The sequence below is a fragment of the Penicillium solitum genome (assembly GCF_028829755.1).
Source record: "Penicillium solitum strain IBT 25940 chromosome Unknown utg000001l_segment0_segment0, whole genome shotgun sequence".
Taxonomy (NCBI): domain Eukaryota; kingdom Fungi; phylum Ascomycota; class Eurotiomycetes; order Eurotiales; family Aspergillaceae; genus Penicillium; species Penicillium solitum.
The window spans coordinates 8,440,974-8,468,600 of record NW_027072121.1 but is presented as its reverse complement, the minus strand read 5'-3'; the positions used below and the strand labels follow the sequence as shown (position 1 = coordinate 8,468,600).

Sequence of the window (27,627 nt, the reverse complement as noted above, 5' to 3'; positions counted from 1 at the left end):
GCGTTGGTTTGGCTCATAGACTTGGATCGATCTCAGAGTGAACTAGTGTCACTGCTTCCCCGCATATGACCCCAGGAGACATCCACCATATATCACAACATCAAGAAGCTACTGTAAAGTGTAGACCTTAATTCATTTCAAAACTCATCAGCCATATTGACTGCCACGTGCTCCAAGCAACTTCTTCTTTACTTCAATTCTTGCCAGTTCGCGGGATATCCAAACATCATGGGTGATATTGTCCGCTCGCAGAAAAAGCGCTATGCGCTGATCGGCACTGGTGGAAGATCCGCTCTGTTCTACACGAGCATTGCGAAGGATTACAACAACACCAGCACTCTTGTTGCAATCTGTGATACCAATCAGACTCGACTCAACTATGCGAAAGCCAAGATCGAGGCCTTGGGCCATGAACCCGTCCCAACCTATCTCGCTGCCGATTTCGATCTCATGATTAAGGAAACCAAGCCGGACGAGGTTATTGTCACCACCATCGACCGTACCCACCACACCTACATCGTCCGTGCCTTGGAGCTTGGCTGTAATGTCATTACTGAAAAGCCAATGACCATCGATGTACCGCAATGCAACGAGATCCTTTCGGCTGTCGATCGTACGAACCAGAGAGTCAGGGTCACCTTCAACTACCGTTATGCGCCGCATAACACAAAGATCTTTGAACTCATTCGATCCGGCGCGATCGGTACCGTTACAAGCATTCACTTCGAGTGGATGCTCAACACGTCTCACGGTGCAGACTACTTCCGACGTTGGCATCGTGATGCCCGGAACAGTGGCGGGCTTCTGGTTCATAAATCCACCCATCATTTCGATTTGATCAACTTCTGGTTGCAGTCTCGACCAAAGACAGTCTACGCACAGGGAGATCTCAAGTTCTACGGAAAGAAGAACGCCGAGGAGCGGGGTGTGACCCAGTTCTACTCGAGGGCTCATGGCAGCGAGGTAGCGAAGAATGATCCATTTGCACTGCATCTGGACGAAACCCCTCAGTTGAAGTCTCTCTACCTGGATGCCGAGCATGAAGATGGTTACTTCCGCGATCAAAGTGTCTTTGGCGATGGAATCAGCATTGAAGACACGATGAACGTGCTTGTTCGATACGAGAACAGCGCAGTCATGACCTACTCTCTCACAGCGTATGCCCCCTGGGAAGGCTTCCGTGTCAACTTCAACGGAACAGGCGGTAGACTGGAGGCAGAGGTTGTCGAGAGCAGCTATGTCAACTCTGGTGGAGAGCAATCACTGGAAGGCGCCGCTGAAACTACAACTCTCCTTTTGCGACCATTGTTCCAAGAGCCACGCAAGATTGAGATTGTGCAAGGCGAAGGTGGACACGGGGGAGGTGATAATGTGCTGCTTCGTGATCTTTTCGGAGAAGCTGAACCCGATGAGTACATGAGAGCTGCTAGTCACATTGATGGTGCGGCTTCTATTCTGACTGGTGTCGCTGCCAATCGCTCGATCCGTACTGGACAGGTGGTAAACGTCAAAGACATTCTCGACCTCCCCTGAACAATGTCGGCTTCTAGACTCGTTATTTAGTTCATCGTACTTTGGTTTCTTAGAAACTTCTATTTTTGCAATACATATTTGAATTGGACGTTGTTCATAGACCAGCAATTGGCATGACAACCCCGTAGACAGTTTTGATTAATGCACTTATTTCTTTCCACCACCAAGCTGAATACTTGTGCTAAAAAGACTTTGCTCTTATCGCATAAGGTTATTCGTTCTCTCATAATGGCATGTTAGCTCTGATTCCTTTAGTTCCAAGGAGATTAGTGCCTGTTACTACACAAAACCCTCAAGTACCAACCTCGTGCTTTTCGAATGTCACACGTAAAGCATTATACAGACCCAGCAGCCCTAGCAGCCTGTGTATTTCCAATGGGAAAAGTAGTTAGTCTACATGTGACAAGCGAACTACAGACGGCTCAATGGTTAAATGGGATAATGTGGGTAAACAGGAAGGTTTGCCCCAAAGATTTAGCCTGCCACAACCCACCGATCTACCAATTGATATACAAAAAATAGCCTCGGATGGGAATGCGGGGAAGTACAAGGATGTTGATGTACCCCGGTTTCGGGTAAATAAGTAGCGAGGCAGGCTTTGTCTGCGCAATGCTTCCCCGCAATATCAGCCACCAAAAGCTTCCAAACGAGCAGTACTTGGCTGTCATATTTGTTCACATTTGTTCTAGTTCATTGTTTAACTGGTTTTGATAGGTGCAAAAACTGATTTAAACCCTGAAGCCACAATTATTTCAGGCAGTGAAGCAAAATACAGACCGATATTACGATTCATTATGCCTTTTCCGACATCTTCTCTTTACACTAGGGCCAAAGTGATGATGAACCACTGGTCTAGGGGAGAAAGAGAGATAAGAGTCTTTGCATTCCTTTAAGGATCGAACACAGCCAAGTTGGACCTGGACTCCCCTTCTTTACCCCCTTGTTATATTCCCCACCATGGCTCCCCAAGCCAGCGATGAAATCTCAACAGTTCATGAGCAAGAGCAGGCGCAGCGCCATGAACGAGCTACGCGTTCAAAGGCAATTGAATTTCTGACTAGTCATGCAACTGAGGAGACTGCGTTTACCTACGAGGAGGAGAAAGCCGTTCTCCGTCGTATCGACAAGCGAATCCTCGTCCTTCTTCTATGGGCATATTTCTTCCAACAGCTTGACAAAAGTTCCATGAGGTAATTATGATTTTTTATGTTACATGTATTTCCGGATAATCCAACGTTTGCCATATTCTCATAATATTAATCTGCGACTGGTTAGCTATGTCTCCATTTTCGGCCTGCAAGAGGATGCCCATCTAGTCGGCTTACAATATTCCTGGCTTGGGTCTATTCTCTACCTTGCACAATTGGTAATGCAGCCTCTCGTGGCACTAATTTTGGTGAAACTCCCTACCGGAAAAGTCCTCGCCAGTGCCATTTTCCTCTGGGGATCGGCACTTACCATTATGGCCGCTTGCACTGATTTTCCCTCGCTTCTCGGCTTGCGCTTCGTCCTTGGCTCATTCGAGTCTTGCATTGCACCATGTTGTGTTGCTATGACACAGATGTGGTGGCGTCGAAGTGAACAGACTTTGCGTGTCAGCTACTGGAATGCGATGAACGGCCTGACCTCCATCATAGGTAGTCTTCTCACCTACGGCCTTGGGCATATCCACAGCAATACTTTATATCGATACCAGACGATCTTCATGTTCTGTGGTCTTTTGACGGTGGCTTACTCTCTGCTTGTGTTCTGGTTAATGCCTGATTCCCCGATGGAAGCTAAGTGCTTGAGTGAGCGGGAGAGATTCATTGCCACGGAGAGGCTACGTGCCAATCAGATGGGTATTTCTAATCAGGAATGGCGATGGGACCATGCCCTAGAGGTTCTCTTTGACCTCAAGACTTGGTGCTGGTTCTTCTCGATTATAACTATCTCGTGAGTATTCAATTATTGCCAAATTCACACACGAAGGAAAAAAAGAATTAAACTAACGAAAGATTTGTAATAGCATTGCAAGCGGAGGCATCTCCAGCTTCGGTTCCCTCATTGTCAAGTCATTCGGATTTGACAGCTTCACAACAATCTTGTTCAATATCCCCTTCGGAGTTATTCAGATTCTGGCCATCTTACTCACAGGATGGCTAGCCACATGGACCCAACGAAAGGGTCTCGTTATAGCCGGAGCCAGCGTACTACCGAGCGTCGGAGCCATCATGCTGCTTACTGTCCCACGACACAGTAAGGGCGTCTTGCTATTCGGCTACTATTTAGTATGCTACCCACAACATAGTAATTTATAAGACCTGCAACTAATGATCTGGTTCTAGGTTTCTACAATGGCATCGATCACTCCATTGATATATGCTTGGCAAGCACAGAATACCGGAGGTGACACTAAAAAGAAGTGTACGTCTGGTATAGTGTTCATCGGCATGTGCGCTGGCAATGTTATTGGACCGCTTCTTTACTCCACTGAGGAGGCACCATTATACCGAACGGGTCTTATAGCTAACCTTGCTATGTTCGTCACCGTTGGAATCATCGCCGGGTATGCTCTAACTCGATCTCCGTGGTCTTATTCTTCGGCTAACTTTCTATGGTAGCCTGACTCCTTTCTATCTCCTGTACCTGAACAAGAAGCACGAGAAGCGACGCGTGGAACTCGGTAAAGTGGGCCCCGTCGCTGATATGTCTATGCTAGACACGGACCAGCGGAAGGAAACCAAGGTATTGGAGCTGGAAGATATTCAAAAGGTCTCGGTGGAACAAGACAACGGCTTGCAGGACATGACCGACCTGAAGAACGAGGACTTCGTCTATGTTTATTAGTTCCCAGAGATGCGCAGAGAACACTGGATTTACTGGACTAAATATCACTTGCTCTATGATATCACACATCTTGGTTCAAACGAATTCCATGATTAGGGATCCCCATATACATATATGAATAGACTATAAAAGTGCCCATACAAAGCTTGACCACCTCGATAAGTCGGTACACCTAGGAATATACTGCATGCATACTTGCTCTCATTGGGAGGATTACTTGCTCCTGTTTTCGCTCTAGTAAAGCCAGTTCCCCCAATTAAAAAAAAATAATACCAATGAAAGGATTCAATTCAAATTCAACACGTGAATCATATCCAAGTAGAATCCATCATGGATGGATAAATCCGTTCGATGGATTTATGTGTAGATTACTAATCACCCCAGATTCCAAGCGGGGAGAGTCAACGGGCCTCGGTCATTTCGGCTTATACAAATACAAATAGCTAGGCCGGGGAACCAAACCTCTTCTTTCTTAATTCACTCTTCTCACATATTTGAGTTCCAATCAATTCCATAATGTCCGTCGACGAACAAGTCAAGCTCTCCAACTTCTCCAGCATCTTCTCCCTCGAGGGCAAGGTCGCCGTGGTCACAGGCGGTTCCCGGGGATTGGGACTACATGCAGCCTCAGGGTATGTATATCTCTAGTGTTATGTCGATTATTACTCCACTATTTATTTCTGACATCTCTGCAGTCTCCTGCAAGCCGGCTGCTCTAAAGTCTACATCACCTCTCGCAAGAAGGCAGCCTGCGACGAAGCAGTCGCAGCTCTCAATGCCATCCCTAACAAGCGTCCTGGCGCACAAGCCATCTCTGTGCCAGCTGACAGCTCAGACATGAAAGAGCTAGACCGACTTGTCGCTGAAGTTGCCAAGACCACAGACCGTGTTGATATTCTCTTCGCCAACGCCGGCGCAACATGGGGTGAGAAATTCGATACCCACCCCGAGAAGATGTTCTCAAAGGTCATGGATTTGAATGTAAAGAGCGTGTTCTACACGATCCAGAAGTAAGTTCCGAACCTAGCCGAAACTAGGGATGAGACGCGATTCTAACATCGAGCTAGATTCACCCCTCTCCTCACAGCAAAGGCAACCATCACAGATCCATCTCGCGTAATTATCACCGCCTCTGTGGCAGGTATTGGGATTGGCACTGTTGGTGAAAACGCAACACCGTCTTACTCCGCTTCCAAGGCGGCTGCTATCCATCTGGCGAAGAACTTGGCTGTTGAGCTTGGACCACGCCATGTCTTGACCAACGCTATTGCACCTGGTTTCTATCCCTCTAAGATGGCGAGTGGACTTATTGAGACAAAAGGTGGTATGAAGCAACTTGAGGAGTACTCACCCAATGGTCGGCTTGGCAAGCCTGAGGATATTGCCGGTTTGGTTGTTTTCCTCGGGTCTAGAGCTTCGAGTCATTTGAATGGAGCAGTCATTGCAACAGATGGTGGAGCTGTGCTCAAGGGGAGACTCTAAATTCTAGATTTATATTTCTCAACACAAATAAAGCTAGTTATATAGTACGAAGTAACCTGGTCGAGGTTCGAACAAAAAAAACCCATCATCGAATTAACACTAGAATTCTCCAAATCCAAGAGCCCGAATAAAGACTATCAGGGTGTCAAGATAGTATAATATAGATGTCTTCAAGAGACCTCGGGCAACTAACTAAATACCCCTTCTCAGCGGGCCGAGGTTGCTGTTCTCCACACTTCTCCCCGCATTAAAAACCACCTCTCCCCACCTCGATGTCTTTCTCACTACATATCCACCATGGCCTCCCAGGAACCCCGTTATGTGGCAATTGCCCAGCGCAAGCAAGCTGAGCTTGCTGCAGCTATCCCTGCCGAATGGCGGCTGCCCGCACACGTCATCCCTGAGGGGATGCTCTCAATTTCCGAGTCGATCACCGTTGGCTCAAAAGGTTACCAACGAGTCGGGGTGATGGATGTTCCAAGGATGTGTGGTCTACTTACATCCAAGGAATTGGAAATTACAGAGAAATATGATGTGCGGGGCCTTGTGGCGGAGATGGCAGAGGGTCGGTTGAAAGCTGAGGACGTGGTGCGAGGATTTTGCAAGGTGCGCTCGCATGCTGGCCGATTCTCTCCGATAAAGTTACTAACATGTGTGGTATACTGCAGAGAGCAGCCGTCGCCCACCAACTCACCCGGTGTCTAACCGAACCGCTCTTCGACCGCGCCTTGCAACGAGCCCGGGAGCTGGACGACCATTTTGAGCGAACGGGCATCCCAATCGGCCCCTTACATGGTCTCCCGGTGTCAGTGAAGGACACATTTAATATAAAGGGCGTGGACTCAAGTATTGGATTGTCTGCCCTGGCATTTAAACCTGCAGAAGGAAATGCCCCACTGGTAGACCTTCTGGAGTCTTTGGGCGCGGTAGTGATCGCGAAAACAAACATCCCACAAACACTCGCAACATTGGACAGCTGCAACCATCTTTTCGGGCGCACGCTGAACCCTCTCAACCGTAAATGGACTGCCGGTGGAAGCACTGGCGGGGAGGGCGCCTTGATCGCCATGCGCGGGTCGATGGTCGGTTTTGGCACGGATATCGGTGGTAGCATCCGCGTACCAGCTATGTGCCAGGGTATCTACGGGTTCAAACCGAGTAACGGACGCGTTCCATTTGGAGGCCAACAGAGCGGCCAAATTGAAGGTAAGGGCCGAATAGGGCTGCAAGCAGTGGCTGGTCCGTTGGCGCGCTCTGTTGCGGATATCAACGCCATCATGGCGGAGATCGTGCCTCGCTCGGAGCTGTTTGGTGAGGATTGCATTCCAGGATCATGGTCGTCCCAATCGATACCGCTTACTCTCACTCCGCCGCACAACTTCACTATCGGTATTCTCAAGACGGATGGTCTCGTCACACCTCTACCCCCGATCATCCGAATTTTGAACGAAGTCGCCAACAGTCTCCGCCGTACACCCGGCGTCGAGGTCGTTGATATCCCACTTCCACCGGTCCTACCTAAATGCCAGGGCCTCGCTGGTCGGCTGATGGGAATTGACGACGGGTCGAATATGCTTGACCTTATCGAGAGCATGGGCGAGGATCTCATTCCGTGGCTGCAAGGCCGAATGAAGCGCGGCAAGGCCTTGACGGTGGTTCAACTGGCGGCGCTGCAGGCACAGCGTGCTGAGATCGAGAAGGAAATGATGAAGATGTGGACATTGTCATCACAGAGTTCGTCAGTCGCCCGTCGCGTCGACGCCATAATTTGCCCTGTGGCACCGCACCCGGTCCCGGAGCTCGACCGCTACAATGCTGTCGGGTATACCTCGACCTTTGTGCTGCTAGACTATCCGGCTGGCTCCGTTCCTGTCCGCTCATTCACAGAATCCGATCTTGAGATTGGGCGGGAAATGGAGGCGCCTGTGTTGGGAAGTTGGGATAAGGCTAATCGGCAGCTGTGTAAGTTCCAATACCAACACTTGATATGCAGGTGATCTTTCGCTAATTTGCTTCAACTCACAGGGGACGAGAAAACGGTTGACCGCCGGGTGTATCTCGGATCGCCTCTCAGTGTGCAGGTTGTCACTCCTAAGCAGCACGATTATCAGCTTTTCCAGGCAATGGAGATTGTTGATCGGGCGGTACAGGGCCACGGGAACTCACCCAGTGCAAAGCTGTAATTACTTTGAATGTATATGTCCATCGCACAATTTGGAGGTCAAGATCCCAGGTAAATTCCCGAGAGGGAAACATAGTACGCAATCTGCCCAGAGATGGCTCTGGACTTGGCCATTTTGCAATTGTGGACTGACTCGTTGATTCGGGGAAAATAAATCAATTCGACCAATGGGAAACCAAGAAATCCAAAGTGACCATAATTAACTTAACTCGGACCCACGGAAATGACCGACAAGCAATGCGGCTAACCCCTGACAAGACTAAAGCCAATCTCGCGATGCTCTTAATTATGGCGCAATTGCTGCCCCTTTGCCTTCTCTGGACTGGCGTCCACCATACCACGTTATCGCCAAGGCAAAAGAAGAAAAAAATAAGCAAACTGAGACACAAACTAGTTAAGAAAAAAAATTATGTTTCAAATCCACGGGTCACTCCCATTTGTTTATAATGCAAGGCTCCGCCGATCCTACCTAGCTAGGTAGACTTTACCTTCTCAATCTATCACCTTGATCATCTTACCCAACATGTCCAACGACGACAAGAAGGAACCAGGCTACGTCCTGGGCACCGAGACTGATGGGACAGACTCTTTCGATACTATCACTGCTCTGGTCGCCGCAGGTACAGATTGCGTTGTGTTATCTGTCGGAGTAAGCTGACATTACCTTTCGTCCAGACCATCAACATGATATCAAGCTTCGGACCATGTCCTGGCAGAAGACGGCCTGTTTGCTTGCCGGTGAGCAGGTCTGTCTGGCCATTATGGCCCAGTCGTGGTCTCTCTCGTGAGTAACAATTCCCTTCAAATACCGGTTTTCAATAAAGCTGATAAGAGTGTTCCAATCAGTGTCCTCGGATGGGTTCCTGGAATCATTACTATGGTCCTTTGCGGAATCCTTTTCTGGATCACCTCCATCACGATGCATAAGTATATCATGAAACATCCCCATATCATGGATATCTGTGAGTCTGCGACAGTCCGAGTAATTCGATTTCTACTTGCAATGAAAACTAACAGTTGAATTACCTATAGGCGATTTCGGATACCATGTATTTGGACAGAGCAAAACTGCCTATGTCTTCTCCTCATTCATGATGCTTGCGAACAATATTCTTCTTATCGGATTCCACGTCTTGACTGGCGCCAAGGTCTTAAATACCCTCTCAGACCACTCATTGTGCACTGCTGTCTTCTCCATAATTGTGACCATTATGGGAATTATCATGTCCATGCCCCGGACCTTGCAACATGTTAGCTTCATGTCAATGTTCTCATGTGAGTAGCTAAATTTCCTGTAGCTCTCAATCGGCCCAAACTAACCACCCCACAGCCGCCTGCATGGGTATCGCAATTCTTCTCTTCCTCATTTTCGCTGGCATTGAAAAAGCCCCTCTCTACGGGTACAGCGGCAACTACCCTACAGAGGGACCCGTGAAAACATACGCCTTCCCTCTACCAGGCACCACATGGGTCGCCTGTATGAACGCAGTGATGAACATTACCTTCATCTGGGTCCCCCAAATTCTATTCCCAACCTTCATCTCAGAGATGGAAAGACCGCAAGATTTCCCCAAAGCATTGGCCGTTCTTGCGGGGATTTCCGCCATCCTCTTCATCGTCCCTTCAGTCATTGGATTCCACTTCCTGGGCCAATATTCCACCGCCCCAGCCTTCGGCAGTTTGGGAGTCGTTTCATACAAGAAAGCATCCTTCGGCTTCGTAATCGTCCCTACCCTGATTATCGGCGTGATCTACGCCAACGTAACTGCGAAATTCATCTACACCCGCATCCTCGGCAAGTCCCGACACTCGCACAGTCACACCGTGCTTGGATGGAGCGTGTGGGGGATAATCATGATCGGGATCTGGGTCCTCGGGTTTGTTTTCGCGGAGATTATTCCCAGCATGGGTGATTTCCTTTCCCTGCTTAGCGCGGCCTTTGATTCGTTCTTCGGGTTCATTTACTTCGCCATTGCATACTGGCAGCTGAACCGGGGATCCCTGTTCAGCGGTCTGGGAAGGACTGCGCTGACTGTGCTCAATATTTTCATCCTGGCTGTTGGACTGTTCTTGTTGGGTCCTGGGTTGTATGCAGCTGTTGAGGCGATCATTGCTGATTACGCGGGATCTGTCACGCCGGCCTTTACTTGTGCCAACATGGCTATCTAAGGGACAACCATTTAGTAGCTTTTTATGACCGGATGAGTTATTTGATGCCAGTTTATGTTTTATCATGATGCAAAGCTATGCTATCACTTAAAAAGAGAAAGACATGAACTGGAATATCACATGCCTGTTAAAATTCAGGTTTCAGTCTATCATATATTCTATAGAGTCCCTATGGGTAATGTTCTGTTTTGTGTATCTACCTGGGAGGAGAAAGAGAGAGTCAGTCTCATTAACCAACTATATCTCATATTTTAATTATAAGTTTAAGTTTAATAGACTTTAATTGGCACTCTACTGGCCTGGATATGTGACCCTATTCCTCAACACCAATGTTGGCCGATTGCTCATTTGTGTGCCTGTCCATTGTTCAGTCATCCCGCAATGCCGCCGAGATAGCTTTCATGCCTCCCTCAAGTTCCTCACGTGTCGGCCAGCCGTATCCAAGGCGGAAGAAATTATCGGGCAACTCGAACCAGTGGCCTGGGCCAACATAAGTAGCATACTTCTTGAGTAGCCTGTCGTAGAATGCTGGCAGTCCACATTTGGGCTCATTTTTGATCCTCGGGAAGCAGACGACACCACCGGTAGGTTTCACCCATTCCAGCAAATCCTCACTTTCGATCCATGCCTCGACCATTTGAAGACGGACATTCATTTCCTGTGTCGTGTGGGCCAGGATTTGCTTTCTTTCCGATAGAACCTGGGTGGCGATCCATTCGTCGATGACGTTGCCGCTAATACTAATCTGCTCTTTTGCTGCCAAAAACACCTCTTGAAGATCCCTGTTGGTGGTGATGAGCCAGCCAATACGGATCCCGGGAATTCCAAATGACTTAGACAACGAGCTTACGCTTAGGACATGGTTACCTAAGGAAGCCGCTGAAGGAAGCTTCTGACAAAAAGCGATATCGCGATATGTCTCGTCGACAAGCAAAAGAACGCCCTTTTTCTTGGTCACAGCAACAAGCCGGTCAAGCGCCTCCCGCGATAAAGTTGAGCCAGTAGGGTTGTGCGGGCAGGTCACGGAGACAAGCCGAGTGTTGGGCTTGATGGCATCTTCAATGTCATCGATGTTGGGCTGGAAGCCAGACTCAAAGGTAACGTCAATGTACGATATCTCACAGCCAATAGCCCTTGGTGTTTCCAGGTTAGTGGCGTAGTTTGGGCGAACGACGACGAGGTGATTGTGTTCCTCGGCATGTGTGCTGCCCAGCTGCGACGTGGTGATGATGAACAAGGCACCGGCGGCACCTGAGGTGATTAGAACATCATCGGCGCTCACGTTGGCGTCTTCGGCGATCAGCTTCCGTAGCTCGGTCTCGCCTCGATGTTCATTGTAGAGAAGTTTGAGGTTTGGAATCTGAAGCCCTAGAGATTCGATGGTCTGGTCGGTGATGGAGCTTTCGGAAATATTGTACTTGATCTTGTCGTAGCCGTACTCTTCGGGCGCCTCAATCTCGATAGGCATGCGCTCGTACTTCATCTTTGGGGTGTGATGAGAGGTTTGATAGAGGAATTTATCGAGGTGAGAAAAGGACAGTGCGTAAGATGAGCTATTAAGGTCACAAGAAGGAACATGGCGATTTATTTAAACATTTTCGAGGACAACAAAGCACTCGGAGAGAGGCAGTGCTGGCTCCATTGAATCGTAAAAAGTATTGTATACATACATCCATCGATGGATGTAGTTAGTAGTAAGTAGGAAGTCTCCACTTTCTGGGAGGCTTCGGCTCACTTGCCCTCCCAGGTGATGACTGAAACTAGCGCGCTTCGGACTACTCTCCCAGTTCATTCTCCCAGTTCACTCTCCCAATATATACCTCCTAGTAGCCAAACCCTTGTCATTTTCCCATCTCGCTATCTTTGGCAAATCAGCATTTACAGGGCACTTAATATGTCTCGCTACGAGATTCCCTCCCAGTAAAGCACTTTTCTTCTTGCCCTTCAATGCATAATTATCAACATACTATGTAGCCGTTTACATTGCCGCTTCCTCTATAAAATGGCCTCAGTGCTCTTTTACACAGGGAATCATTCTCAAAAATAATCCATCTTTGCTCTTCCTTGTTCCTCCTAGGTCTACCCTCGGTGTCTGAATCCTCGCAACCATGCCGGCCACAGAAACCCTCAGCCTGGTAGATGCTAGCATTGCTGATCTGAGGCGAGCTCTCAATTCTGGGTGCTTGACTAGTGTGGAGCTGGTTACTCTTTACCTACACCGCATCGCTCAGTTTGATATGCGAGGCCCATCTCTCAACTCTGTCTGTGTCTTGAACCCGCAGGCCCTCCAAGAAGCACAGGCTTCCGATGACTACCGCGCAACACCAGGTCATGTCCCTCGTCCCCTTGAGGGAATCCCCTTTACAGTCAAGGACAGCTACAAGGTCAAGGGAATGACAGTTGCAGCCGGATCTCCTGCTTTTGCCGACCTCGTGGCTCCAGACGATGCGGCTATTGTCTCGAAGCTTCGAGAGGCCGGAGCTATCATCTTGGGTCGCACCAATATGCCACCCATGGCCGATGGTGGTCCGCAGCGCGGTCTGTATGGTAGATCCGAAAGTCCGTATAATCCCACCTATGGCACAACAGCATATGCTTCTGGTTCCTCCAACGGCAGTGCGACTTCGACGACGGCCTCGTTTGCGGCCTTTGGATTTGGCGGAGAGACAGTATCTTCGGGACGCTCCCCGGCCTCCAATAACGCCCTGGTTGGTTACTCTCCATCTCGCGGCATAATCCCAAATCGAGGACAGTGGCCACTGTATCCAACATGTGACGTTATCGTGCCTCATACGCGGACAGTCCCAGACCTCTTTGATGTGCTTAACGTCGTTGTTTTTGATGATGAGATGGCCTCAACGGGAATTGATTTCTGGCGAAATCAACCTTATCTTTCTATCCCCAAAGCGTCGGAAGTCCGTCCCCTGGACTTCCATAATCTTGAAGATCCTCACGCTCTGCGCGGAAAACGGATAGGCGTGTCGACACGCTTTCTTGGCAGACAAGGGACAGAGCACTCAAATATCTGCACCAAGTCGGTCTTGGAATTATTCGATCGCGCACGCAGGGACCTAGAGGCCCTGGGCGCAACAGTTGTCGAGGTGGAATTCCCACTTGTCGAGCAGTATGAGAAGCAAGATTTTCCAGGTCAGGCCTCCAACGTACCTGGATTATCAGTCAGTTGGGCGAAGCTTGAACGATGCGAGATGATCGCCATGGCATGGGACGATTTTCTACGTGCCATGAATGACGTTGAACTTCCAAATCTTACATTTGCCGACCCGGAGAAGATCCACCCGCATATCGCACCCTTGGATGATCCCAGGGCAATGTCCGAGGCTGAGAACATTGTTCGATATCCTGATATGATTGAATCCGTCCGTGTTCGAACCAACTCCCTTGAGACCCTTCCAAAATGCGAGGAGGCTGTCAAGGCGCTCGAAAAAATGAGAAAGACATTGTATGACGATTGGATGGATGTCGAGGGCCTAGATCTCCTGGCCTTTCCAACAAATGGCGATGTCCCCTTTGCAAACGCCGATGAGGATATGGATTCGATGCGTCATGCTCTTCAAGATGGAATTAAGTATGCTAATGGTGGTCGGGCGCTTAAGCACCTTGGCGTGCCTTGTATCACGGTTCCCATGGGGGAGATGGAAGACAAGTCCATGCCTGTGGGTATTACCTTCGCAACAAAGGGTTGGGCAGACCAAGATTTACTTCGCTTTGCATTTTCATACGAAAACAGCTTCAAACGACGAACTATGCCCCCGAGAGCCCCAGAGCTTCCCACTGACAAATTTTCGTTGGTGGGCAATTGCTTGACGACATCGAAGCCGGAACTGTCGGTTGAGCATATCACGTCAGAGGTAATCACGGATGATCAGTTTGAGGTCCGTTCGGTGTCGGTTCACGGCAGAGTGACCTCGCCTGACCCCGTTCAAATCTCTTCTTTCACAGCCTTCGTTGATGGCAAGACTGTAGATGGACTGACGGTTGAGGCTGGGAAGTGGACATTTGACTCTCAGCTCACCAGACGCAAGGCGTGTGACAAATATCCTACGCTGGCGAAAGTTCCCAAAGACCATTTCATGTTAACCTTTGTGGCCAAGGCATCAAATGGTAGATGCACAGCGCAGATAGTCCTCGTTGAGTAGTTGGAAGCTATTTAATATGGCCACCAGTGAAGTGGAGGGTCTTGGATCGGGTGTCACCTGCTCTTTTTGCCAGGACTGCCAGCTGCCAAATCTCCTCTCCCTCTTCTTCTCATTCCTTTCCCCTTGGAAATCAGCAGTGGCAATTACATCATATCAACAACACGCGAACTCCCATCGGGAACGCCAGATCCGTGCTGTTTCTACCATGGTGCTGCTGCAATATCCAACAATCCTTCATGATCTTGAGTGCCGTACGGCTATTTCCAAACCCTCCACATCCCGTATCAAAGTTGGCCAAAAGTGACTGGAAGAAAGCTTGGTGCTCAGAGTCAGCCATACATCCTATGACGCAGAGAGGCCATATCAGGCCTCCAAGGGAGATGGCCAGGGGCCAATCACGAAGTACATCTACTGCCTTGCCGACGCTGTCTCTGATTTCTGGGAGTGATGCACATGGTCCTGATACTATGGTACTTGACAGAACCAGTGAAGCCAGTGCAAATATGTGCGAGACCCATGCAGCCAGGGGTGCTTTAGTATTTTCCTGCGAAGGCATTCACAGTTAGTTTGTGCAAATATACATTCAGTTCAATACTCACTTTAATGGTCAGTTCAAGCTCGTCGATGCCGTCCTGTAGCCGCGTATCAACCTCTTTGCTCCTCATAACCAAATCTGGCACACTCAAGGTTCCTTTCTCCTTCATGTCTGTTTTCCAAGCCTGCAGGTGCGCCAAGTCACCAATGGCGATCATAACCCAGCTGTAACAACCCATCAGGTCTGCCATCTCAAGTTTTGATGTTTCGAGCCATCGTCGGTATGCAATCCGCGGCACGCGGCCTGTCGAGATACATGATAGGATATCGAACCATATTGCATGGACCATGAGAAATTCCAAGCCCGGTTGGGGTTGGTCGTCATTCGATACGTGTTCGTTACTGACTTTAGTGGCATCTGTGCTATTGGCAGGCCCGAGCAGAGCTTCTGGGGAATGCATGCTGAGAACGGTGGTCACGGCATCCAGATGAGGGAGCCAATCGTATTCGGCACCATTAAAGACCTAGAGAGACGTTAAATATATTTGGGACATAATAGTACTACAACCACTCAATTTCTTACCTCGAAACTTATCAGCATCAAGCTAGAAGATGCAAATTCCGCAAGTTGAGACTTGTCGCCGAGGAGCGTCTCTGTCTCAGTGCGGCGCGAAAACTCAGAAAGCTCCCGCAGGGCTTTTGAGTGATACTCGAATGCCTCTTGATTGCGCTGGTAGTCTATTTGGGAGACAACTTGATTTCGGTGAAGCGCGGAAAGCGCTAGGGCGGCTTGGTACAAGGGGCCACCGCTACTGAGGAATAATAGGAGCCAGCCTCTATTTCCCAAGCGGGAACGGGAGCGGAAATAGGGGTACTGCCAGTAAAAGACGGAATCAAGATAATGCATGACTAGAGATGCTGCTTTCGGCCCGAAGACATGTGAGGGAGCTGGATGCTGTGAATGCAAGCCAGTTGATGTACTTCTCTCATTTTGGACTGGGCTACAGACATACCCAGGGCTCTCGCTGGCAAGATCTGCGCTGCGGCTGGGCTCGAGTCGCTTGCAGGTAACTTCTGGAAGAAGTGAAGGAGACGGACGCTCAGGAACAGCTAGGGTTGGCATTGCCAATAGGCCCTCGACGGGCATCTGGGGAGAAGATGGTCTAATAATACGTGATCTCTCCCTCCTAACTTGCCGAACATGATTCTGGGACTTTCGGACTTCCCGGAAATTCTGCTTGACAGCATTCTTGATGCGCGTAAGCTCTTGTCTTTCGGCGGTCGCGCCATCCATCCACGAGGGCTTAGGCCCGTAGCCGTAGCATGGAATACTTCGATCCCTACACTCCCCACAGGTGGGCTTTCGGAAATCACACTTGCGATGTCTGAGCTTGCAAGTCCAACATCCTGATGGAAATGGTCCCATGGCACCAGCTCTCTTTGCTTCTCTGTATCCCGATAGAAAGGAGATGATCTTAATGGAGGTGTTCGAAGGGCTTGAGAGCGCCGGTCCGGAGGATCACATAGAGCCTAACCGTACTAGGTATCGGTGGGTCTTGGCCCAGCTAAGCCAATCTTGGAATGATTCCAAAGTCTTGATCAGTATGGAATTTCTTCTACAGTACATGGCTCTTTGCCTTGACTGTTCAATCGTATCGCGTCTAACTCGCTGATCATTGATGTCTAGGGCTCTTCAACATGCAATCAGATGTCATTCCCACACCCTTAATTAATTTCCCAGAGTTACGGAGCACTACATGCGACCGCGCTTCGACCTTCCCTCCCAGGGGTTCGTCACGAACTTCCCTCCCGGGAATTTCACTCCTTAGTGCCATCCACCTGTCACAATTATACTCTCGACGTGCACATCTACCAGACAGATAATCCTCCTCTGTCAAGCCAGAAAGGAGATTAGGTGATTATTTGAATTGTTGGGGGATAATTTACACACGTGGAAGAGTACATCCTTGTCGGACATGACGATACTTGCAGAGAGCTTAGAGATAAAACGAGCCATCGCCAAAGAAATCAAAAGCCTTGAATCCTCCAACTTGCAGGTCAGTGTCTTCGAAACTTATCTCGCGTAAGTCCCATATCCATTCATATGGCTGCACCCAAGGAGTTCTTCAAAAAGCAAATAAAAGGTTAATTATGCCAACTCAGCCTCAATCAAACTCTCCGCAACACCGGGATAAGTATAAATCCTAACGACCCTCAACCCAACTCTCTTCAAAATCCCCCTCCACTCCACCTCGGTCCTCTCCCTCACCGAAAAAAGCGCCAACATCATCATATCCATACTCGTCGCTGCCAGCGTCGACTTCTCCTCACTAACCACAATCTCATTAAAGAGAACCCGTGAATACCCTCTGACCAAAGCAGGCACCAGGTTCTTCAGAATCCGCACCCCGTCCTCATCACACCAATCATGCAAAATAGAATGCAAAGAATAAGCCCTCGCCCCTTTCACAGGCTGTGGCGTAAAGAAATCATAAGCCTGCACTTCAAACGCCCTCCCTTGAGCACATTCCAAAACACTCGCAACAACAGACTCACGGTCCTGAATCACAACCCTCCCAGGCAGATTTCCATACATCGCCACAAAAGCAGCAACATCATGACCCCGTCCACCACCAACATCAACGAGCAAAGTATCACCAATCTCCGCATCAAATCCGCAAATCAACCGATGCGAAACAGGGTAAAAGCCCTCATCAAACCAACTCGGCTTTCCGGCACGGTAGGCACTCATAAACGAATTAAAATGCCGCAGATGCGACGGCGTGGCAGCAACCCAGTCGAAGAACGATAAGTCTGTCCTATGCGCAGCCTGAAAGGGTCCATCTGTGCCACCCAACATCGGGGACCTGTATCCGTTTTTCTTGAAGTATTCTGGGAACCCATTGAACGGTGGGCGCGTGGCTTCATAGCAAAATATAATGCTGTGCTGGTATCGTTCCTCGACAAGGCCGTTGCTCAGTGCTGTACCATGGAATGCACCCGAGTGGAAGGTGAGCACGTCCATCCCGACGAGATGCCGTGCTAGACGGGTCAGGAGCTCAACGTCGACGCCTGTTCTCTTGGATAGAGATTTCGGGCTGAGACCCCTTGGGGCTGCTTCTTGAAGGTGTTGAAATAGGCGCACATCTACGGCGAGCCGGATTATGGCGGACTGGGCGGGCTGTTGTATCGATGGAAATAACTATTAGATTGCTTGTTGCGGTATTGGGAAAGGTTTATATCTGGAACTGGTCTTCTCACCTCTGCCCAGAAAGTACGCTGGATGAATTCGCTTGGTATTTCGAGTGCGGCCACGAGTGCGCGGCTTTGCGCGATGAGCGCTTCTCGCGAACCGGGTTCGTTTTCTTTAAATGCTTTTCCTGTGAAGGCAAGCTGCTTGAGGATTGCGAAGGGGTTCATGTTGGGTGTAGTGGGAATTTTGGATATTGATCTAATGCATTATGCAAAAGAGGATCGATTAAATAACTCCGGGGAATTGGGTAGTACCGGCAGCATCTTCTGTTGAAACGTGCCGTCCCACAGGGTACGCCTTCGATGCATAGCAGTTTATTTGCGGCTTTACTTCCAAAGTCACTTCTACGAATTGATACTTTCTGTCAAGTGCAAATGCCCGGTCTTTACATCGAGGTACTCGAGCGACTAGAGCCGCACTAGAGGGGCCCACAGCGGGAGTTAACCATGGTTGACGGCTCTCTAGGTAGGTAGATCGATTTGTTTGATATCGATCAAGCACCATCTAATACCTTTTTGGTCAGGTCACACAAGTTAGGATATCATTTTCACAAGGGTCAATATTGTATATCATTTCAAAGGTCACTTATACTTTGATTCGAATGTATATTGTCAACCATCTAGCGAGACTGCAGGTAAAGCGTGCACCGATTCTATAGAGATCACTTGAGAGTGAAAAGAAAGTTAGGAAAAAGTAATTCTCGATGCTAAAGTTATGATTGAAAGGAAGAATGGATTATATCAAAACCAGACGGACCACATAGAAGATGTACCCTCCTTTGAAACAGCGGCGTCAAGACTAACCTCTCTAACATTAAGCACCAGCTATGCGCTCATGCCTCCACTGAATCAAGCCCGCATTGATCAAAATTGGAATAGCCTGGTCCTCAATCCATTCCGTGCATTTAATCAACGGCCGACGAGGCTCCCCGGGCTCATAAAACGTCATTGGATCCCAACTTTTGACAGGCTCCGTCTTCATCGTCACTTTGTTGAAAGCCTTCTGCTTGGGCGGCGCGGGGATAGACTTGAGGATATCGTTCCAGTTCTTGGGATAGTTGAGAGCTCTGGTATGCCCAATGAGTTCCTTTGAGAAGAAGTTCTCGTCTGTCTCTGGGTCGTCGTATTTTGCTGGCTCGTAGTGCATGCCTGTGACAATGTCGCCGGTGACATGGTGCTTGATGCCGCTACCTGGACCTTGTGCGTTTGTTTGAACGAAGAGGATGGTGTGGTATCGGGGGGGTGGCATGTCTGGGTCTTGGATTGCTAGTTTCAATTTGACTTTGTAGACTGGGTATATTTGGGAGACTGACATGTTGACGCAGTAAGTTGGAGATAATGATGAAGATGGAAGCAAATTGAAAAATCAATGTGACTGACTCTTAGTCAAGGAGCTGAACGTTTGATGATAAGAACCTCTGGTCTTCAATACTTTTCTCCCCGCTTTTTTCTTCTAGCAAATGGGGTATCACGGAATGCACCTAGCCGCCCAGTCAAATTAGAAATAGCACATAGAGTGTGTATCTCGAAGTTTAGTATGAGCGCTTAAAATCATGTTTGACAATCAGTGTTGGTATTTCGAATATGTCCAGTCTTATTTGGTGCCTCCTATCATTTTGAATATGCTACCCCTCACATTAGACCACATGCTCGACTAGAAATACTTTGTCCTGATTTTCTATCCTGGGGAAAAATACACAATCACCTAAGGGGAATCTGTGCAAAGGGCATATTGATACTGGCTTAGAACATCTTGGGCAAATTCAAAGGCGGGCATTTTCATCAAAGAACTCATTTCAGTCTTCATCGGATGTATTAGTATAAGGGGCACGATAGATCGACTCATCCCCATGGCTAACTTCCTCTCTGACTATATTGACAGGCCAAGAAGAGTGGTACAGAGTCCAGACTTCCACACTGGTTTTGCATATTGTCAGTTACGTCGCTCAAAGAGGGCTTCTTCAGGTGGAAATCCAGGTAAACGTCATGGTCTAGATCATGATTCGTCATGAAACACACTGCGTGGACGTGAATTCAAATGCATAGTTTTCCTACAGCGTTTTATAGGTGGATGCATGTAGTTGGTTAGAACCCTCCAAGTCCTGGGTGTCGAATACTTAGAGTTAAGCATGTGGACTGGTTTTACGTTCAAGTGTTTTGTTATGCTATAGGCTAGTCAAAAATAATGATAGACTGATTGATTTGATTCGTTCATTTTCTTGTTAAAAATAGTGAAAGGAGTAGGGTGTTTCTTCGGTACCATTGGCCCGACAACATTCTTCGCCCTAAATAACGCTTATTCAATAGTATCTATGCAGGAATTATTATTTCCCCCTGCCTACACAGAAACATGTCTTCTACATGCACCCGTGCCGTGTTCACTTTTGTCCCATATTGCCCAGGTCTCCAACCCAAGCCCCCTTTCAACCGACCTTAATAACTATGAATTCGAAACGCATATGCCTTTAAGCAATCCTCGGGTCGGACAAATTATTACAAACTGACTCTCTGTTTGCTACCTTTGTCAACACTTGTCTACGAGAAATGAAAGTTAGAACGGGTTCAAAATCAACCCAATTGCATCAGTTTTGGCATGTAACATTCAGTGCATACATTACCCAATGACCATTCAAGATGCGGGGAATATCATGACGAGCATCAAACTGCATGAATAATGAGCTTAAATATGGCTATTCGATTTGGAGCTAAATTATGGTTGCATCCGCTAAAAATAGTACTTCTCGTGTTCTTCGTGTTGTTAGTGGCTTCTAGTGAAGTATAAAATTCAGGAACACGAACTTACGAGAAAAGATCAACCAAAACTCCAGTTAGTGCCTACTAGATCCCTAGAAGTTGTTATTTTTGTCAACAATCTTGGAGATCTCAGTTGGTTGGGGTATATAATGCGAGATTAACGGCGATCATATCGGATCAGAGGAGGGAATACGAGTGAAGTCTCCCGTCCTGCTGCAAGAGAAATACGAATCGACGATCAGCTCGACAAACACGAAGAGCACTACAATGGGTTATACATCTTCCCGTAGCATATCGTGATGATTTGTCTATAAGACTTCAACGTTCATGGCTATTCGGATTCATCTTCTTCAACTCAGCCCTTCCAACCACGGGAAAAACGAACTCTCCATCACAAAGACGTACAACCAAACAATCCACCATGCATTTTATTTCCCTCATTGCCTTCTCCTTCACGATGGCCATGACAGCGGCCAGCGCCTATCCCATCACCGGCACCACCGTCAACTGCCGCTCCGGTCCTGGAACAAGTCATGCGGTTGTCAAGTCATACAAAAAGGCCCAGGATGTCGAAATTACCTGCCAAACCACTGGAGACACAGTCTCCGGCAACAACATCTGGGACAAGACATCTGACGGCTGCTACGTAGCCGATTACTACGTGAAAACCGGCAGCAGCAGCTACGTGACCACTAAATGCAGCAGCGGTGGTAGCGGCAGTGGCAGCGGAAGCAGCACAGGTACCGGAAAAGCCATCATCGCTGCAGCCGAGAAGGAGAAAGGCCTCCCATACGTCTGGGGCGGTGGTGGTTGCAAGGGTCCCTCCGGCGGCGGTTTTGACTGCTCCGGTCTGACACAGTATGCTGTCTGCCAGGCATTGAAGAAGACGATTCCCCGTGTTGCGCAGGACCAGTATGACTCTAGCATGGGCAAGCGGTATCCGCGTGCGCAGGCTAAGGCTGGTGATCTCTTGTTCTGGGCTACTGGTGGTGATTGCAAGAGCAAGGTTGCTCATGTTGGTATCTTTATCAATGATAAGTTGATGATTAATGCTGCTCGGACTGGTACGCCGGTTCGTGAGCAGGCTATTTGGGCTTCCTATGGTGGAGAGAGTATCTGTCCTTACGTTATGAGGTATGTATCTCGTTCTCTGGTTTATGGATTGTTCATACTAACGGGTATATAGATTTACTTGAGCGATATAGGGTGGCTGGGTCGGGTTTCCTTTGAAGGTTACCGAGAGACGGATACTGGGATATTTATGAGGATCTTTTGTGTGGTACTCTAGATAGGAAATTGAAGTAACCTTCTACGCTCTTTATCCATAGCAACCAAATATATACTAGCTACGCAGGTAACAATTCAAAGGAAGGAACAATGGATGAATTGGGAAGGTGGGCATGTGACATCTCTCGCAGGGAAGATGCGATGGAGAGTATCCATTTTAGGAAGGTACCTGGGATGTGACCATATAAAAGGCCCCCTGCCACCTTTCTTCCTCTTCTTCTTCTTCTCTTCTCTCCCCAACCCTCTCGACCTCTCGACCACCATCTCACCGTAGCCCCCATGAGACAGCATAAGGGGAGGGTTCCGTAGCAACCCGGGTGCTTATGCATGAGACATCAACATTGTTGAGGCCCATGCAGCTCAGCATCCAAATCAAACGGGGCTTTCTCGTGTGCGTTCTTTGACAAGTGGCTAAGCATTTGGGTATCATAGTCACTTGACAAGTCCCACGGAATACATTGGGGGTGTTTAATCACATCCTCTTTCATCTTACAGCTAGTCACCTAGGTAGTCACCCAGTCTACGAATGAGCTAGACTTGGGTTTAATTTCCTGAATTGCATGTGGATCTACCTAGGCAACATTGACATATAGTCTGTCTATATTGCCTTCAAAACCGCGAGACATCCCGACCAAAGAACTTGTTCAATGTCCACCGGAAAGCCACACGCAGTTTATTGCGCCAGCTGATGGACATGCTGATGTACGCCATCTTCCAAATTATCGACGCAGTACGTCCCTTGATACCTTCTGGCAGGAAACTCTTCGAACCACGGTCACCACTATGGGGTATTTGCATCAATGCCCGTTCATCACCGATGTACGCCATCGTGCCCAGGTCGCGGAAAGAGAAAGGCGGAGTCCGATCCAGGTCACCTTTGTTCAAGCGATCAGCTAGCCACTTCGATTCTTGGTAGGTAGCCTGTGCCGTTGCAGGAGGGGCACCGGTCTCCGGCATGGCGTTGTCACCCAATGCAAACACATCCCGGAGAACGGCCGTCTGGCCTGTTTCGTTTTGCAGCTGCACCCGCAGGTGCCCGTCGACGACAAGGGGACCTTTCTTGGGGGCTTTCTTGAATTTCCACGATGCGTTTTCGGGATTTTCGGGGGCTTCTGGTGAGGCCTCCATGCTACGGACTGAGTCTGTGGGGAATGCGTCGATTGAATCAAGCGATTCGGTGATGAACTTGGGCATGGCATTACCCGTTACCCAAACACACATTCCAACACCCAGTTCACCGTCCTCTTCAGTTGTAAGAGTCAGACAGCGCTTCGGGTCCATATTGTATGGCGGAGGTGCACCAGGCGGGCCCCAGCGCAAACTTTTGACATGGTGGGAGGTCTTGATATCGATACCCTCACGCTCCATAGTCTCCATTGCATATCGAGAAAGCGACTCGTCGAACATCGAAAGCACCTTGGGCGCAACATCGTACAAAGTGATCTTCGGGATTTCATCAAGACTCGGGTATAGGGCCATCATATCGGAGTAGATGAAATCGCGCAGTGACGCCGCAAGTTCGATTCCGGTTGGACCAGCGCCAACAATGGCAAAGTTCAGCAGCCACTTTCGCATCTCTGGTGTAGTGAATGGCAGGACGGCCAGCTCGAAACATTCCCGCACGCGCCGCTTGACCCTCTTCGCGTCCCCGATATCCTTGAAGAACATTGCATTCTCCCGCACCCCCGGTGTTCCAAACGTGCGGCTGACAGCGCCTACCGCAATGACAAGCTTGTCATAGGGTACTTCGAATATTTCCCCCTGTTCCCATTGGAGGAGCGCTTGCATCGGCTCCTTATTCGTGGCCTCCGGGCCTTCCTCGGTTCCTCGCCGCTCTTCAGTCGTGCGGGGTGACTCGGTGACGCCACTTTTGACGACTGTTGCTTCGCATATAACGGTCTTCTTTTTCAGGTCGATTGCGCGCGCAGCTCCTTGGATGAAGTCGACTTTGGCGCGCGGGTCGCGCACGGGCTCGACGATGTTCGAGAAATCGAGGGACCCGCTGGCCGTATTGGTCAGGAGAGGAGTAAAAACGAAGTATGAGCGTGGTGAGATTATGAGAGGTGCATAGGTCTTTGGAGAAAGCCTTCGCGAGAGAGTGTATCCACCCCAGCCGGATCCTAGAATGACGACTCGTTCTTTTTTATTTTCATGCTCCTGAGCTGCGGGGGGCTTTTCAACTTGTGTTGCGAGGCATCTCCGGCCTGATGCGTGAAATGCTGGGGCAATGCTAGAAGATATGTATGTAGAGTTGGGAGGGCGGGCAAGGGAAGGGAACGGATTCAGTATACGTAGGGCCTGGCGCCGCAGAGGGAGCATCGCGCTCAATGGCCGGGTTTGCATGATAATGCAGGACTAACTCAGTCTGTCAGTAAATCGAAGATGGTCTGTTCAAAAATGATCCCATTCTACCACCAAAATCTAAATGCGACATTGTTGCTCATAAGGTTTACTCTTCCGCTGACACATCGATGACTTCACTGTCGGCAGGGTAAGGAAAGGAGACACCCGGAGCGGATCTTGGGCCTGGCCCACTTGGTATGACCCATAGTCCTTCGGATCTTCGTGTTCCCGTGAATATGTTGGGAACTGAAATCTGTTACTGCTCCATCTATCAAGCTCGTGGACACCCGGAACCCTTCGGAGCAGTCGGTGAGAAGGAACTGCACGTGCCGTCGGAGACGATCGGGAGGTTCAGGCACATGCTGTTCACATGGCACTGAAATATTTTTGGCAGATTCTTATCAGCTGTAAATGAGTTTGAGGGGAACTTGTGAAGAAGAGGGGAGAAAACGAAGATATTATGAGTTCAAGGGGAGCGTCATACGATGGGGTTGCGCTAGGGCTTGGCAAAATCACATGGATCATACACATGCAACATGGATTTCAAGGTTATCTCAAGGATCTCCGAGGTTTTAGCGACTTGAAGCTTTGATGCTGATTTAGATTTCGAGATAACAAGCCTACAACCAGGTCCCCGATTGTTTTCTCGCGTTCTCTTCCGCGGTCCAACGGATGCACTTGTGTTCGACTTGAGAGGCCAGCTTCCTTGGCACTGCATGAAGACGCCCGAATCCAAATTAGTGCCGGTTATAACATGTCTCGATAGTGTTCAAGCAAATGGCATGAGATTCAGCGAACTTGTCCGTCCATTCGCATCAAATAATCACGTCTCGAGATTTTGCCTTCACTTAATAGGCGGTGAACAGGGCGGTGACAAACATCTCGGATTTATGACACGCATGTGTGGCGTCATGTGGCGCACACACGTACCCCGAGTGGCGCAGCCACAGTCTGAGTCAGAACGTCGGATTTGAACGTCGGATTTAGGGGCAGAATACCTAATCGGGAATGGTCTCTTTTTCTCCGCTGTACCTTCAGCCTCATCGATGTATCTTTATTCGCCCCTCCGGGTTTTAGGTTTCTCGAAGGTTCGGGGATCATTTTGAAATGTATGGCTATCTCCGATATATTGCTACATTGGGACTAATTCTCGGCTCCGAGCTCTGATGGCGAATTGGCGTGAAGATGATGCATATGGTTAGGCAGGCTGTCGTACGTATACCTGGCTGCCTGGGTGTAGAACCAGTTGCATATATAAGGGCAGCATTTTGCTTCTGTGCATTTCTCTAATATCAGATCAAGTGTCTTTCACTTTTCTTCGCTTCTATTCTCTACTTTTGATATTTTCCAACATATCATTCTCTTTCGCAAGTTACATATTTTACATCAATCTATCAGTTCAAGATGGCTTCCATCTACCAACTCAACCAGCCTCCCAATCCGTTTTGGGACTTCGTCAACGGAAATCTAGAGGACCATCCTTTCTTTGCTCCTCACGGCCACCGCGGACACCACGGACATCGTGGACGTCGTGGATGGGATAACACCCAGCAGAGCGGCAATACCACCCGAGGTGCTCAAGCAGGTGAAGCCACTGAGGCCAACGACAATATGGAGAAAGACGAAACTTCAGCATCGGACTCAGACTCCCCAGACAACCACCACCATCGCTGCGACCACTGCGGACATGGTAAGGGCAAGGGTAAGGGTCGTGGAGGCCCCGGCCACCATGGTCCAGGCCCATTCCATGGCAAAGGTGGCAAGGGAAAGCATGGACATGGCCCTCACGCCGGGCCATATGGTTACCGCGGTCACCACAACACCTCCAAGGAATTCCCACAGGGCTCCGAAGCACCCCAAGAAGTCGGTGAGCTCTCCGAGGGCAACGCCATTTCCTCCGCCTCTAAAGAGAACATCGAAACCTCGGCATCGGACTCTGACTCTCCCGACAATTACCGCCGCCACGGCCACGGAAAATGCAAGAACAAGGGCCATGGAGGTCCCGGTCACCATGGACCAGGTCCCTTCCGCGGCAAGGGTGGCAAGGGAAAGCACGGCCACGGGCCTCACCCTGGTCCTTACAACTTCCACGGCTACGGCCATGACCACCACCACGGTGCCGGCGCCTTCGGGGGCCCTGGCCGCGACGGAAGAGGCAGACATGGATATGGACACGGACACGGTCCCCACCCTGGTCCATACGGCTTCCCAGGCCACCACCACAACGCCGGTCCCTTCGGTTTCGGGCCCCGCGGACATGGCAACCACCACAAGGGAGGCCCCGGTGGCCGCGGCAGACACCACGGCGGACCTCCTTTCGGCGGTCCGTTCGACTTCCTGCGCCAGCTCGGTGCAGGACTTGGGTTCCCCATGAACGGGCCTACCGCAGAGGGTGTTGACTTCACGCCCTCCGTTGACGTCTTCGACACCCCGGCCAAGTACATTGTGCATGTCTCACTTCCCGGAGCTAAGAAGAGCGATCTCAGCATTGACTATGATGCTGATGAGTCTGTTCTGCATCTGGCGGGTGTTGTTTACCGTCCCGGTGTCAATGAGGATATGCACCAGGCTCTTGTTATGGAAGAGCGGGGTCAGCACGTTGGTGTCTTTGAGCGCGAGGTCCGTCTTGGGACTCGTGTTGCACCGGCCTTCGTTGTTGTTGATGGGATCTCGGCGAAGCTGGAGGATGGTGTTTTGAATGTTACTTTGCCGAAGATTGTTCAGGATCCTGAGGTTGGGAAGAAGAAGGTTATTGTGGAGGATGGTGATTTGAGGAATGAGAAGGATGCCATGATCGTGGATGAGAGGACTCTCACTCCGGTGGAGTCTGAAGCAAGCGATGTTGAAGATGGTGAGACGAGAGAGTATGTCAAGGTCCATGTGCAGTGAGTATAGGTCGAATTTCTGTGAATTTGGATTGGTTGGAGTTTGTGTTATGCAATTTTGTTTTTATCTGTCGTTTCATATTTGGAATTGTTTGCCTTGAAATAATGAATCGCCACTCGAAATCGGGTGGAATATATACCAATTTATCATTCTGTAAAGTCTTGTAAACGAAAGTCCCATGACGAATATCTATCCATATGTCGTAATACACTAAACGGG

The 27,627-nt window shown here is 49.2% G+C and overlaps 13 protein-coding genes across 13 annotated transcripts; 8 read left to right on the top strand and 5 right to left on the bottom strand.

Annotated features, from left to right (window-relative positions):
* Positions 1–228: 228 nt before the first annotated feature.
* N7455_003278 (Gfo/Idh/MocA family protein) lies at positions 229–1,533 on the top strand (the record flags this gene model as incomplete). Its single annotated transcript, XM_040959309.2, has 1 exon — positions 229–1,533. One exon carries the CDS (start codon positions 229–231, stop codon positions 1,531–1,533), a length of 1,305 nt encoding a protein of 434 aa, XP_040810211.1.
* Positions 1,534–2,490: 957 nt separating this feature from the next.
* Positions 2,491–4,362, top strand: N7455_003277 (uncharacterized protein; the record flags this gene model as incomplete). Its single annotated transcript, XM_040959348.2, has 5 exons — positions 2,491–2,723; positions 2,809–3,468; positions 3,542–3,803; positions 3,861–4,081; positions 4,137–4,362. 5 exons carry the CDS (start codon positions 2,491–2,493, stop codon positions 4,360–4,362), a joined length of 1,602 nt encoding a protein of 533 aa, XP_040810244.2.
* A 516-nt stretch (positions 4,363–4,878) lies between these two features.
* Positions 4,879–5,844, top strand: N7455_003276 (oxidoreductase, short-chain dehydrogenase/reductase family; the record flags this gene model as incomplete). Its single annotated transcript, XM_040959294.2, has 3 exons — positions 4,879–4,994; positions 5,058–5,372; positions 5,430–5,844. The coding sequence occupies 3 exons, from the start codon at positions 4,879–4,881 to the stop codon at positions 5,842–5,844; spliced, it is 846 nt and encodes a 281-aa protein (XP_040810262.2).
* A 297-nt stretch (positions 5,845–6,141) lies between these two features.
* N7455_003275 (putative general amidase) lies at positions 6,142–8,027 on the top strand (the record flags this gene model as incomplete). Its single annotated transcript, XM_040959295.2, has 3 exons — positions 6,142–6,450; positions 6,513–7,806; positions 7,870–8,027. 3 exons carry the CDS (start codon positions 6,142–6,144, stop codon positions 8,025–8,027), a joined length of 1,761 nt encoding a protein of 586 aa, XP_040810168.2.
* Positions 8,028–8,549: 522 nt separating this feature from the next.
* N7455_003274 (uncharacterized protein) lies at positions 8,550–10,195 on the top strand (the record flags this gene model as incomplete). The annotated part of the gene is made up of 5 exons (XM_040959333.2): positions 8,550–8,646; positions 8,702–8,810; positions 8,873–8,988; positions 9,059–9,301; positions 9,357–10,195. The coding sequence occupies 5 exons, from the start codon at positions 8,550–8,552 to the stop codon at positions 10,193–10,195; spliced, it is 1,404 nt and encodes a 467-aa protein (XP_040810227.1).
* A 367-nt stretch (positions 10,196–10,562) lies between these two features.
* Positions 10,563–11,678, bottom strand: N7455_003273 (uncharacterized protein; the record flags this gene model as incomplete). Its single annotated transcript, XM_040959285.2, has 1 exon — positions 10,563–11,678. One exon carries the CDS (start codon positions 11,676–11,678, stop codon positions 10,563–10,565), a length of 1,116 nt encoding a protein of 371 aa, XP_040810252.2.
* Positions 11,679–12,303: 625 nt separating this feature from the next.
* On the top strand, positions 12,304–14,352 carry N7455_003272 (amidase family protein; the record flags this gene model as incomplete). The annotated part of the gene is made up of 1 exon (XM_040959365.2): positions 12,304–14,352. One exon carries the CDS (start codon positions 12,304–12,306, stop codon positions 14,350–14,352), a length of 2,049 nt encoding a protein of 682 aa, XP_040810222.2.
* Positions 14,353–14,500: 148 nt separating this feature from the next.
* Positions 14,501–16,312, bottom strand: N7455_003271 (Zn(II)2Cys6 transcription factor; the record flags this gene model as incomplete). The annotated part of the gene is made up of 3 exons (XM_065604455.1): positions 14,501–14,896; positions 14,952–15,410; positions 15,470–16,312. 3 exons carry the CDS (start codon positions 16,310–16,312, stop codon positions 14,501–14,503), a joined length of 1,698 nt encoding a protein of 565 aa, XP_065462946.1.
* A 723-nt stretch (positions 16,313–17,035) lies between these two features.
* N7455_003270 (uncharacterized protein) lies at positions 17,036–18,306 on the bottom strand (the record flags this gene model as incomplete). Its single annotated transcript, XM_040959390.2, has 2 exons — positions 17,036–18,067; positions 18,148–18,306. 2 exons carry the CDS (start codon positions 18,304–18,306, stop codon positions 17,036–17,038), a joined length of 1,191 nt encoding a protein of 396 aa, XP_040810273.2.
* Positions 18,307–18,952: 646 nt separating this feature from the next.
* On the bottom strand, positions 18,953–19,453 carry N7455_003269 (uncharacterized protein; the record flags this gene model as incomplete). Its single annotated transcript, XM_040959324.2, has 1 exon — positions 18,953–19,453. The coding sequence occupies one exon, from the start codon at positions 19,451–19,453 to the stop codon at positions 18,953–18,955; it is 501 nt and encodes a 166-aa protein (XP_040810173.2).
* A 1,860-nt stretch (positions 19,454–21,313) lies between these two features.
* On the top strand, positions 21,314–22,088 carry N7455_003268 (C40 family peptidase; the record flags this gene model as incomplete). Its single annotated transcript, XM_040959316.2, has 2 exons — positions 21,314–22,026; positions 22,079–22,088. 2 exons carry the CDS (start codon positions 21,314–21,316, stop codon positions 22,086–22,088), a joined length of 723 nt encoding a protein of 240 aa, XP_040810272.2.
* A 700-nt stretch (positions 22,089–22,788) lies between these two features.
* Positions 22,789–24,522, bottom strand: N7455_003267 (putative pyridine nucleotide-disulfide oxidoreductase; the record flags this gene model as incomplete). Its single annotated transcript, XM_065604454.1, has 1 exon — positions 22,789–24,522. The coding sequence occupies one exon, from the start codon at positions 24,520–24,522 to the stop codon at positions 22,789–22,791; it is 1,734 nt and encodes a 577-aa protein (XP_065462945.1).
* Positions 24,523–25,926: 1,404 nt separating this feature from the next.
* On the top strand, positions 25,927–27,411 carry N7455_003266 (Hsp20/alpha crystallin family protein; the record flags this gene model as incomplete). The annotated part of the gene is made up of 1 exon (XM_040959322.2): positions 25,927–27,411. The coding sequence occupies one exon, from the start codon at positions 25,927–25,929 to the stop codon at positions 27,409–27,411; it is 1,485 nt and encodes a 494-aa protein (XP_040810226.2).
* Between the last annotated feature and the right edge of the window lie 216 nt (positions 27,412–27,627).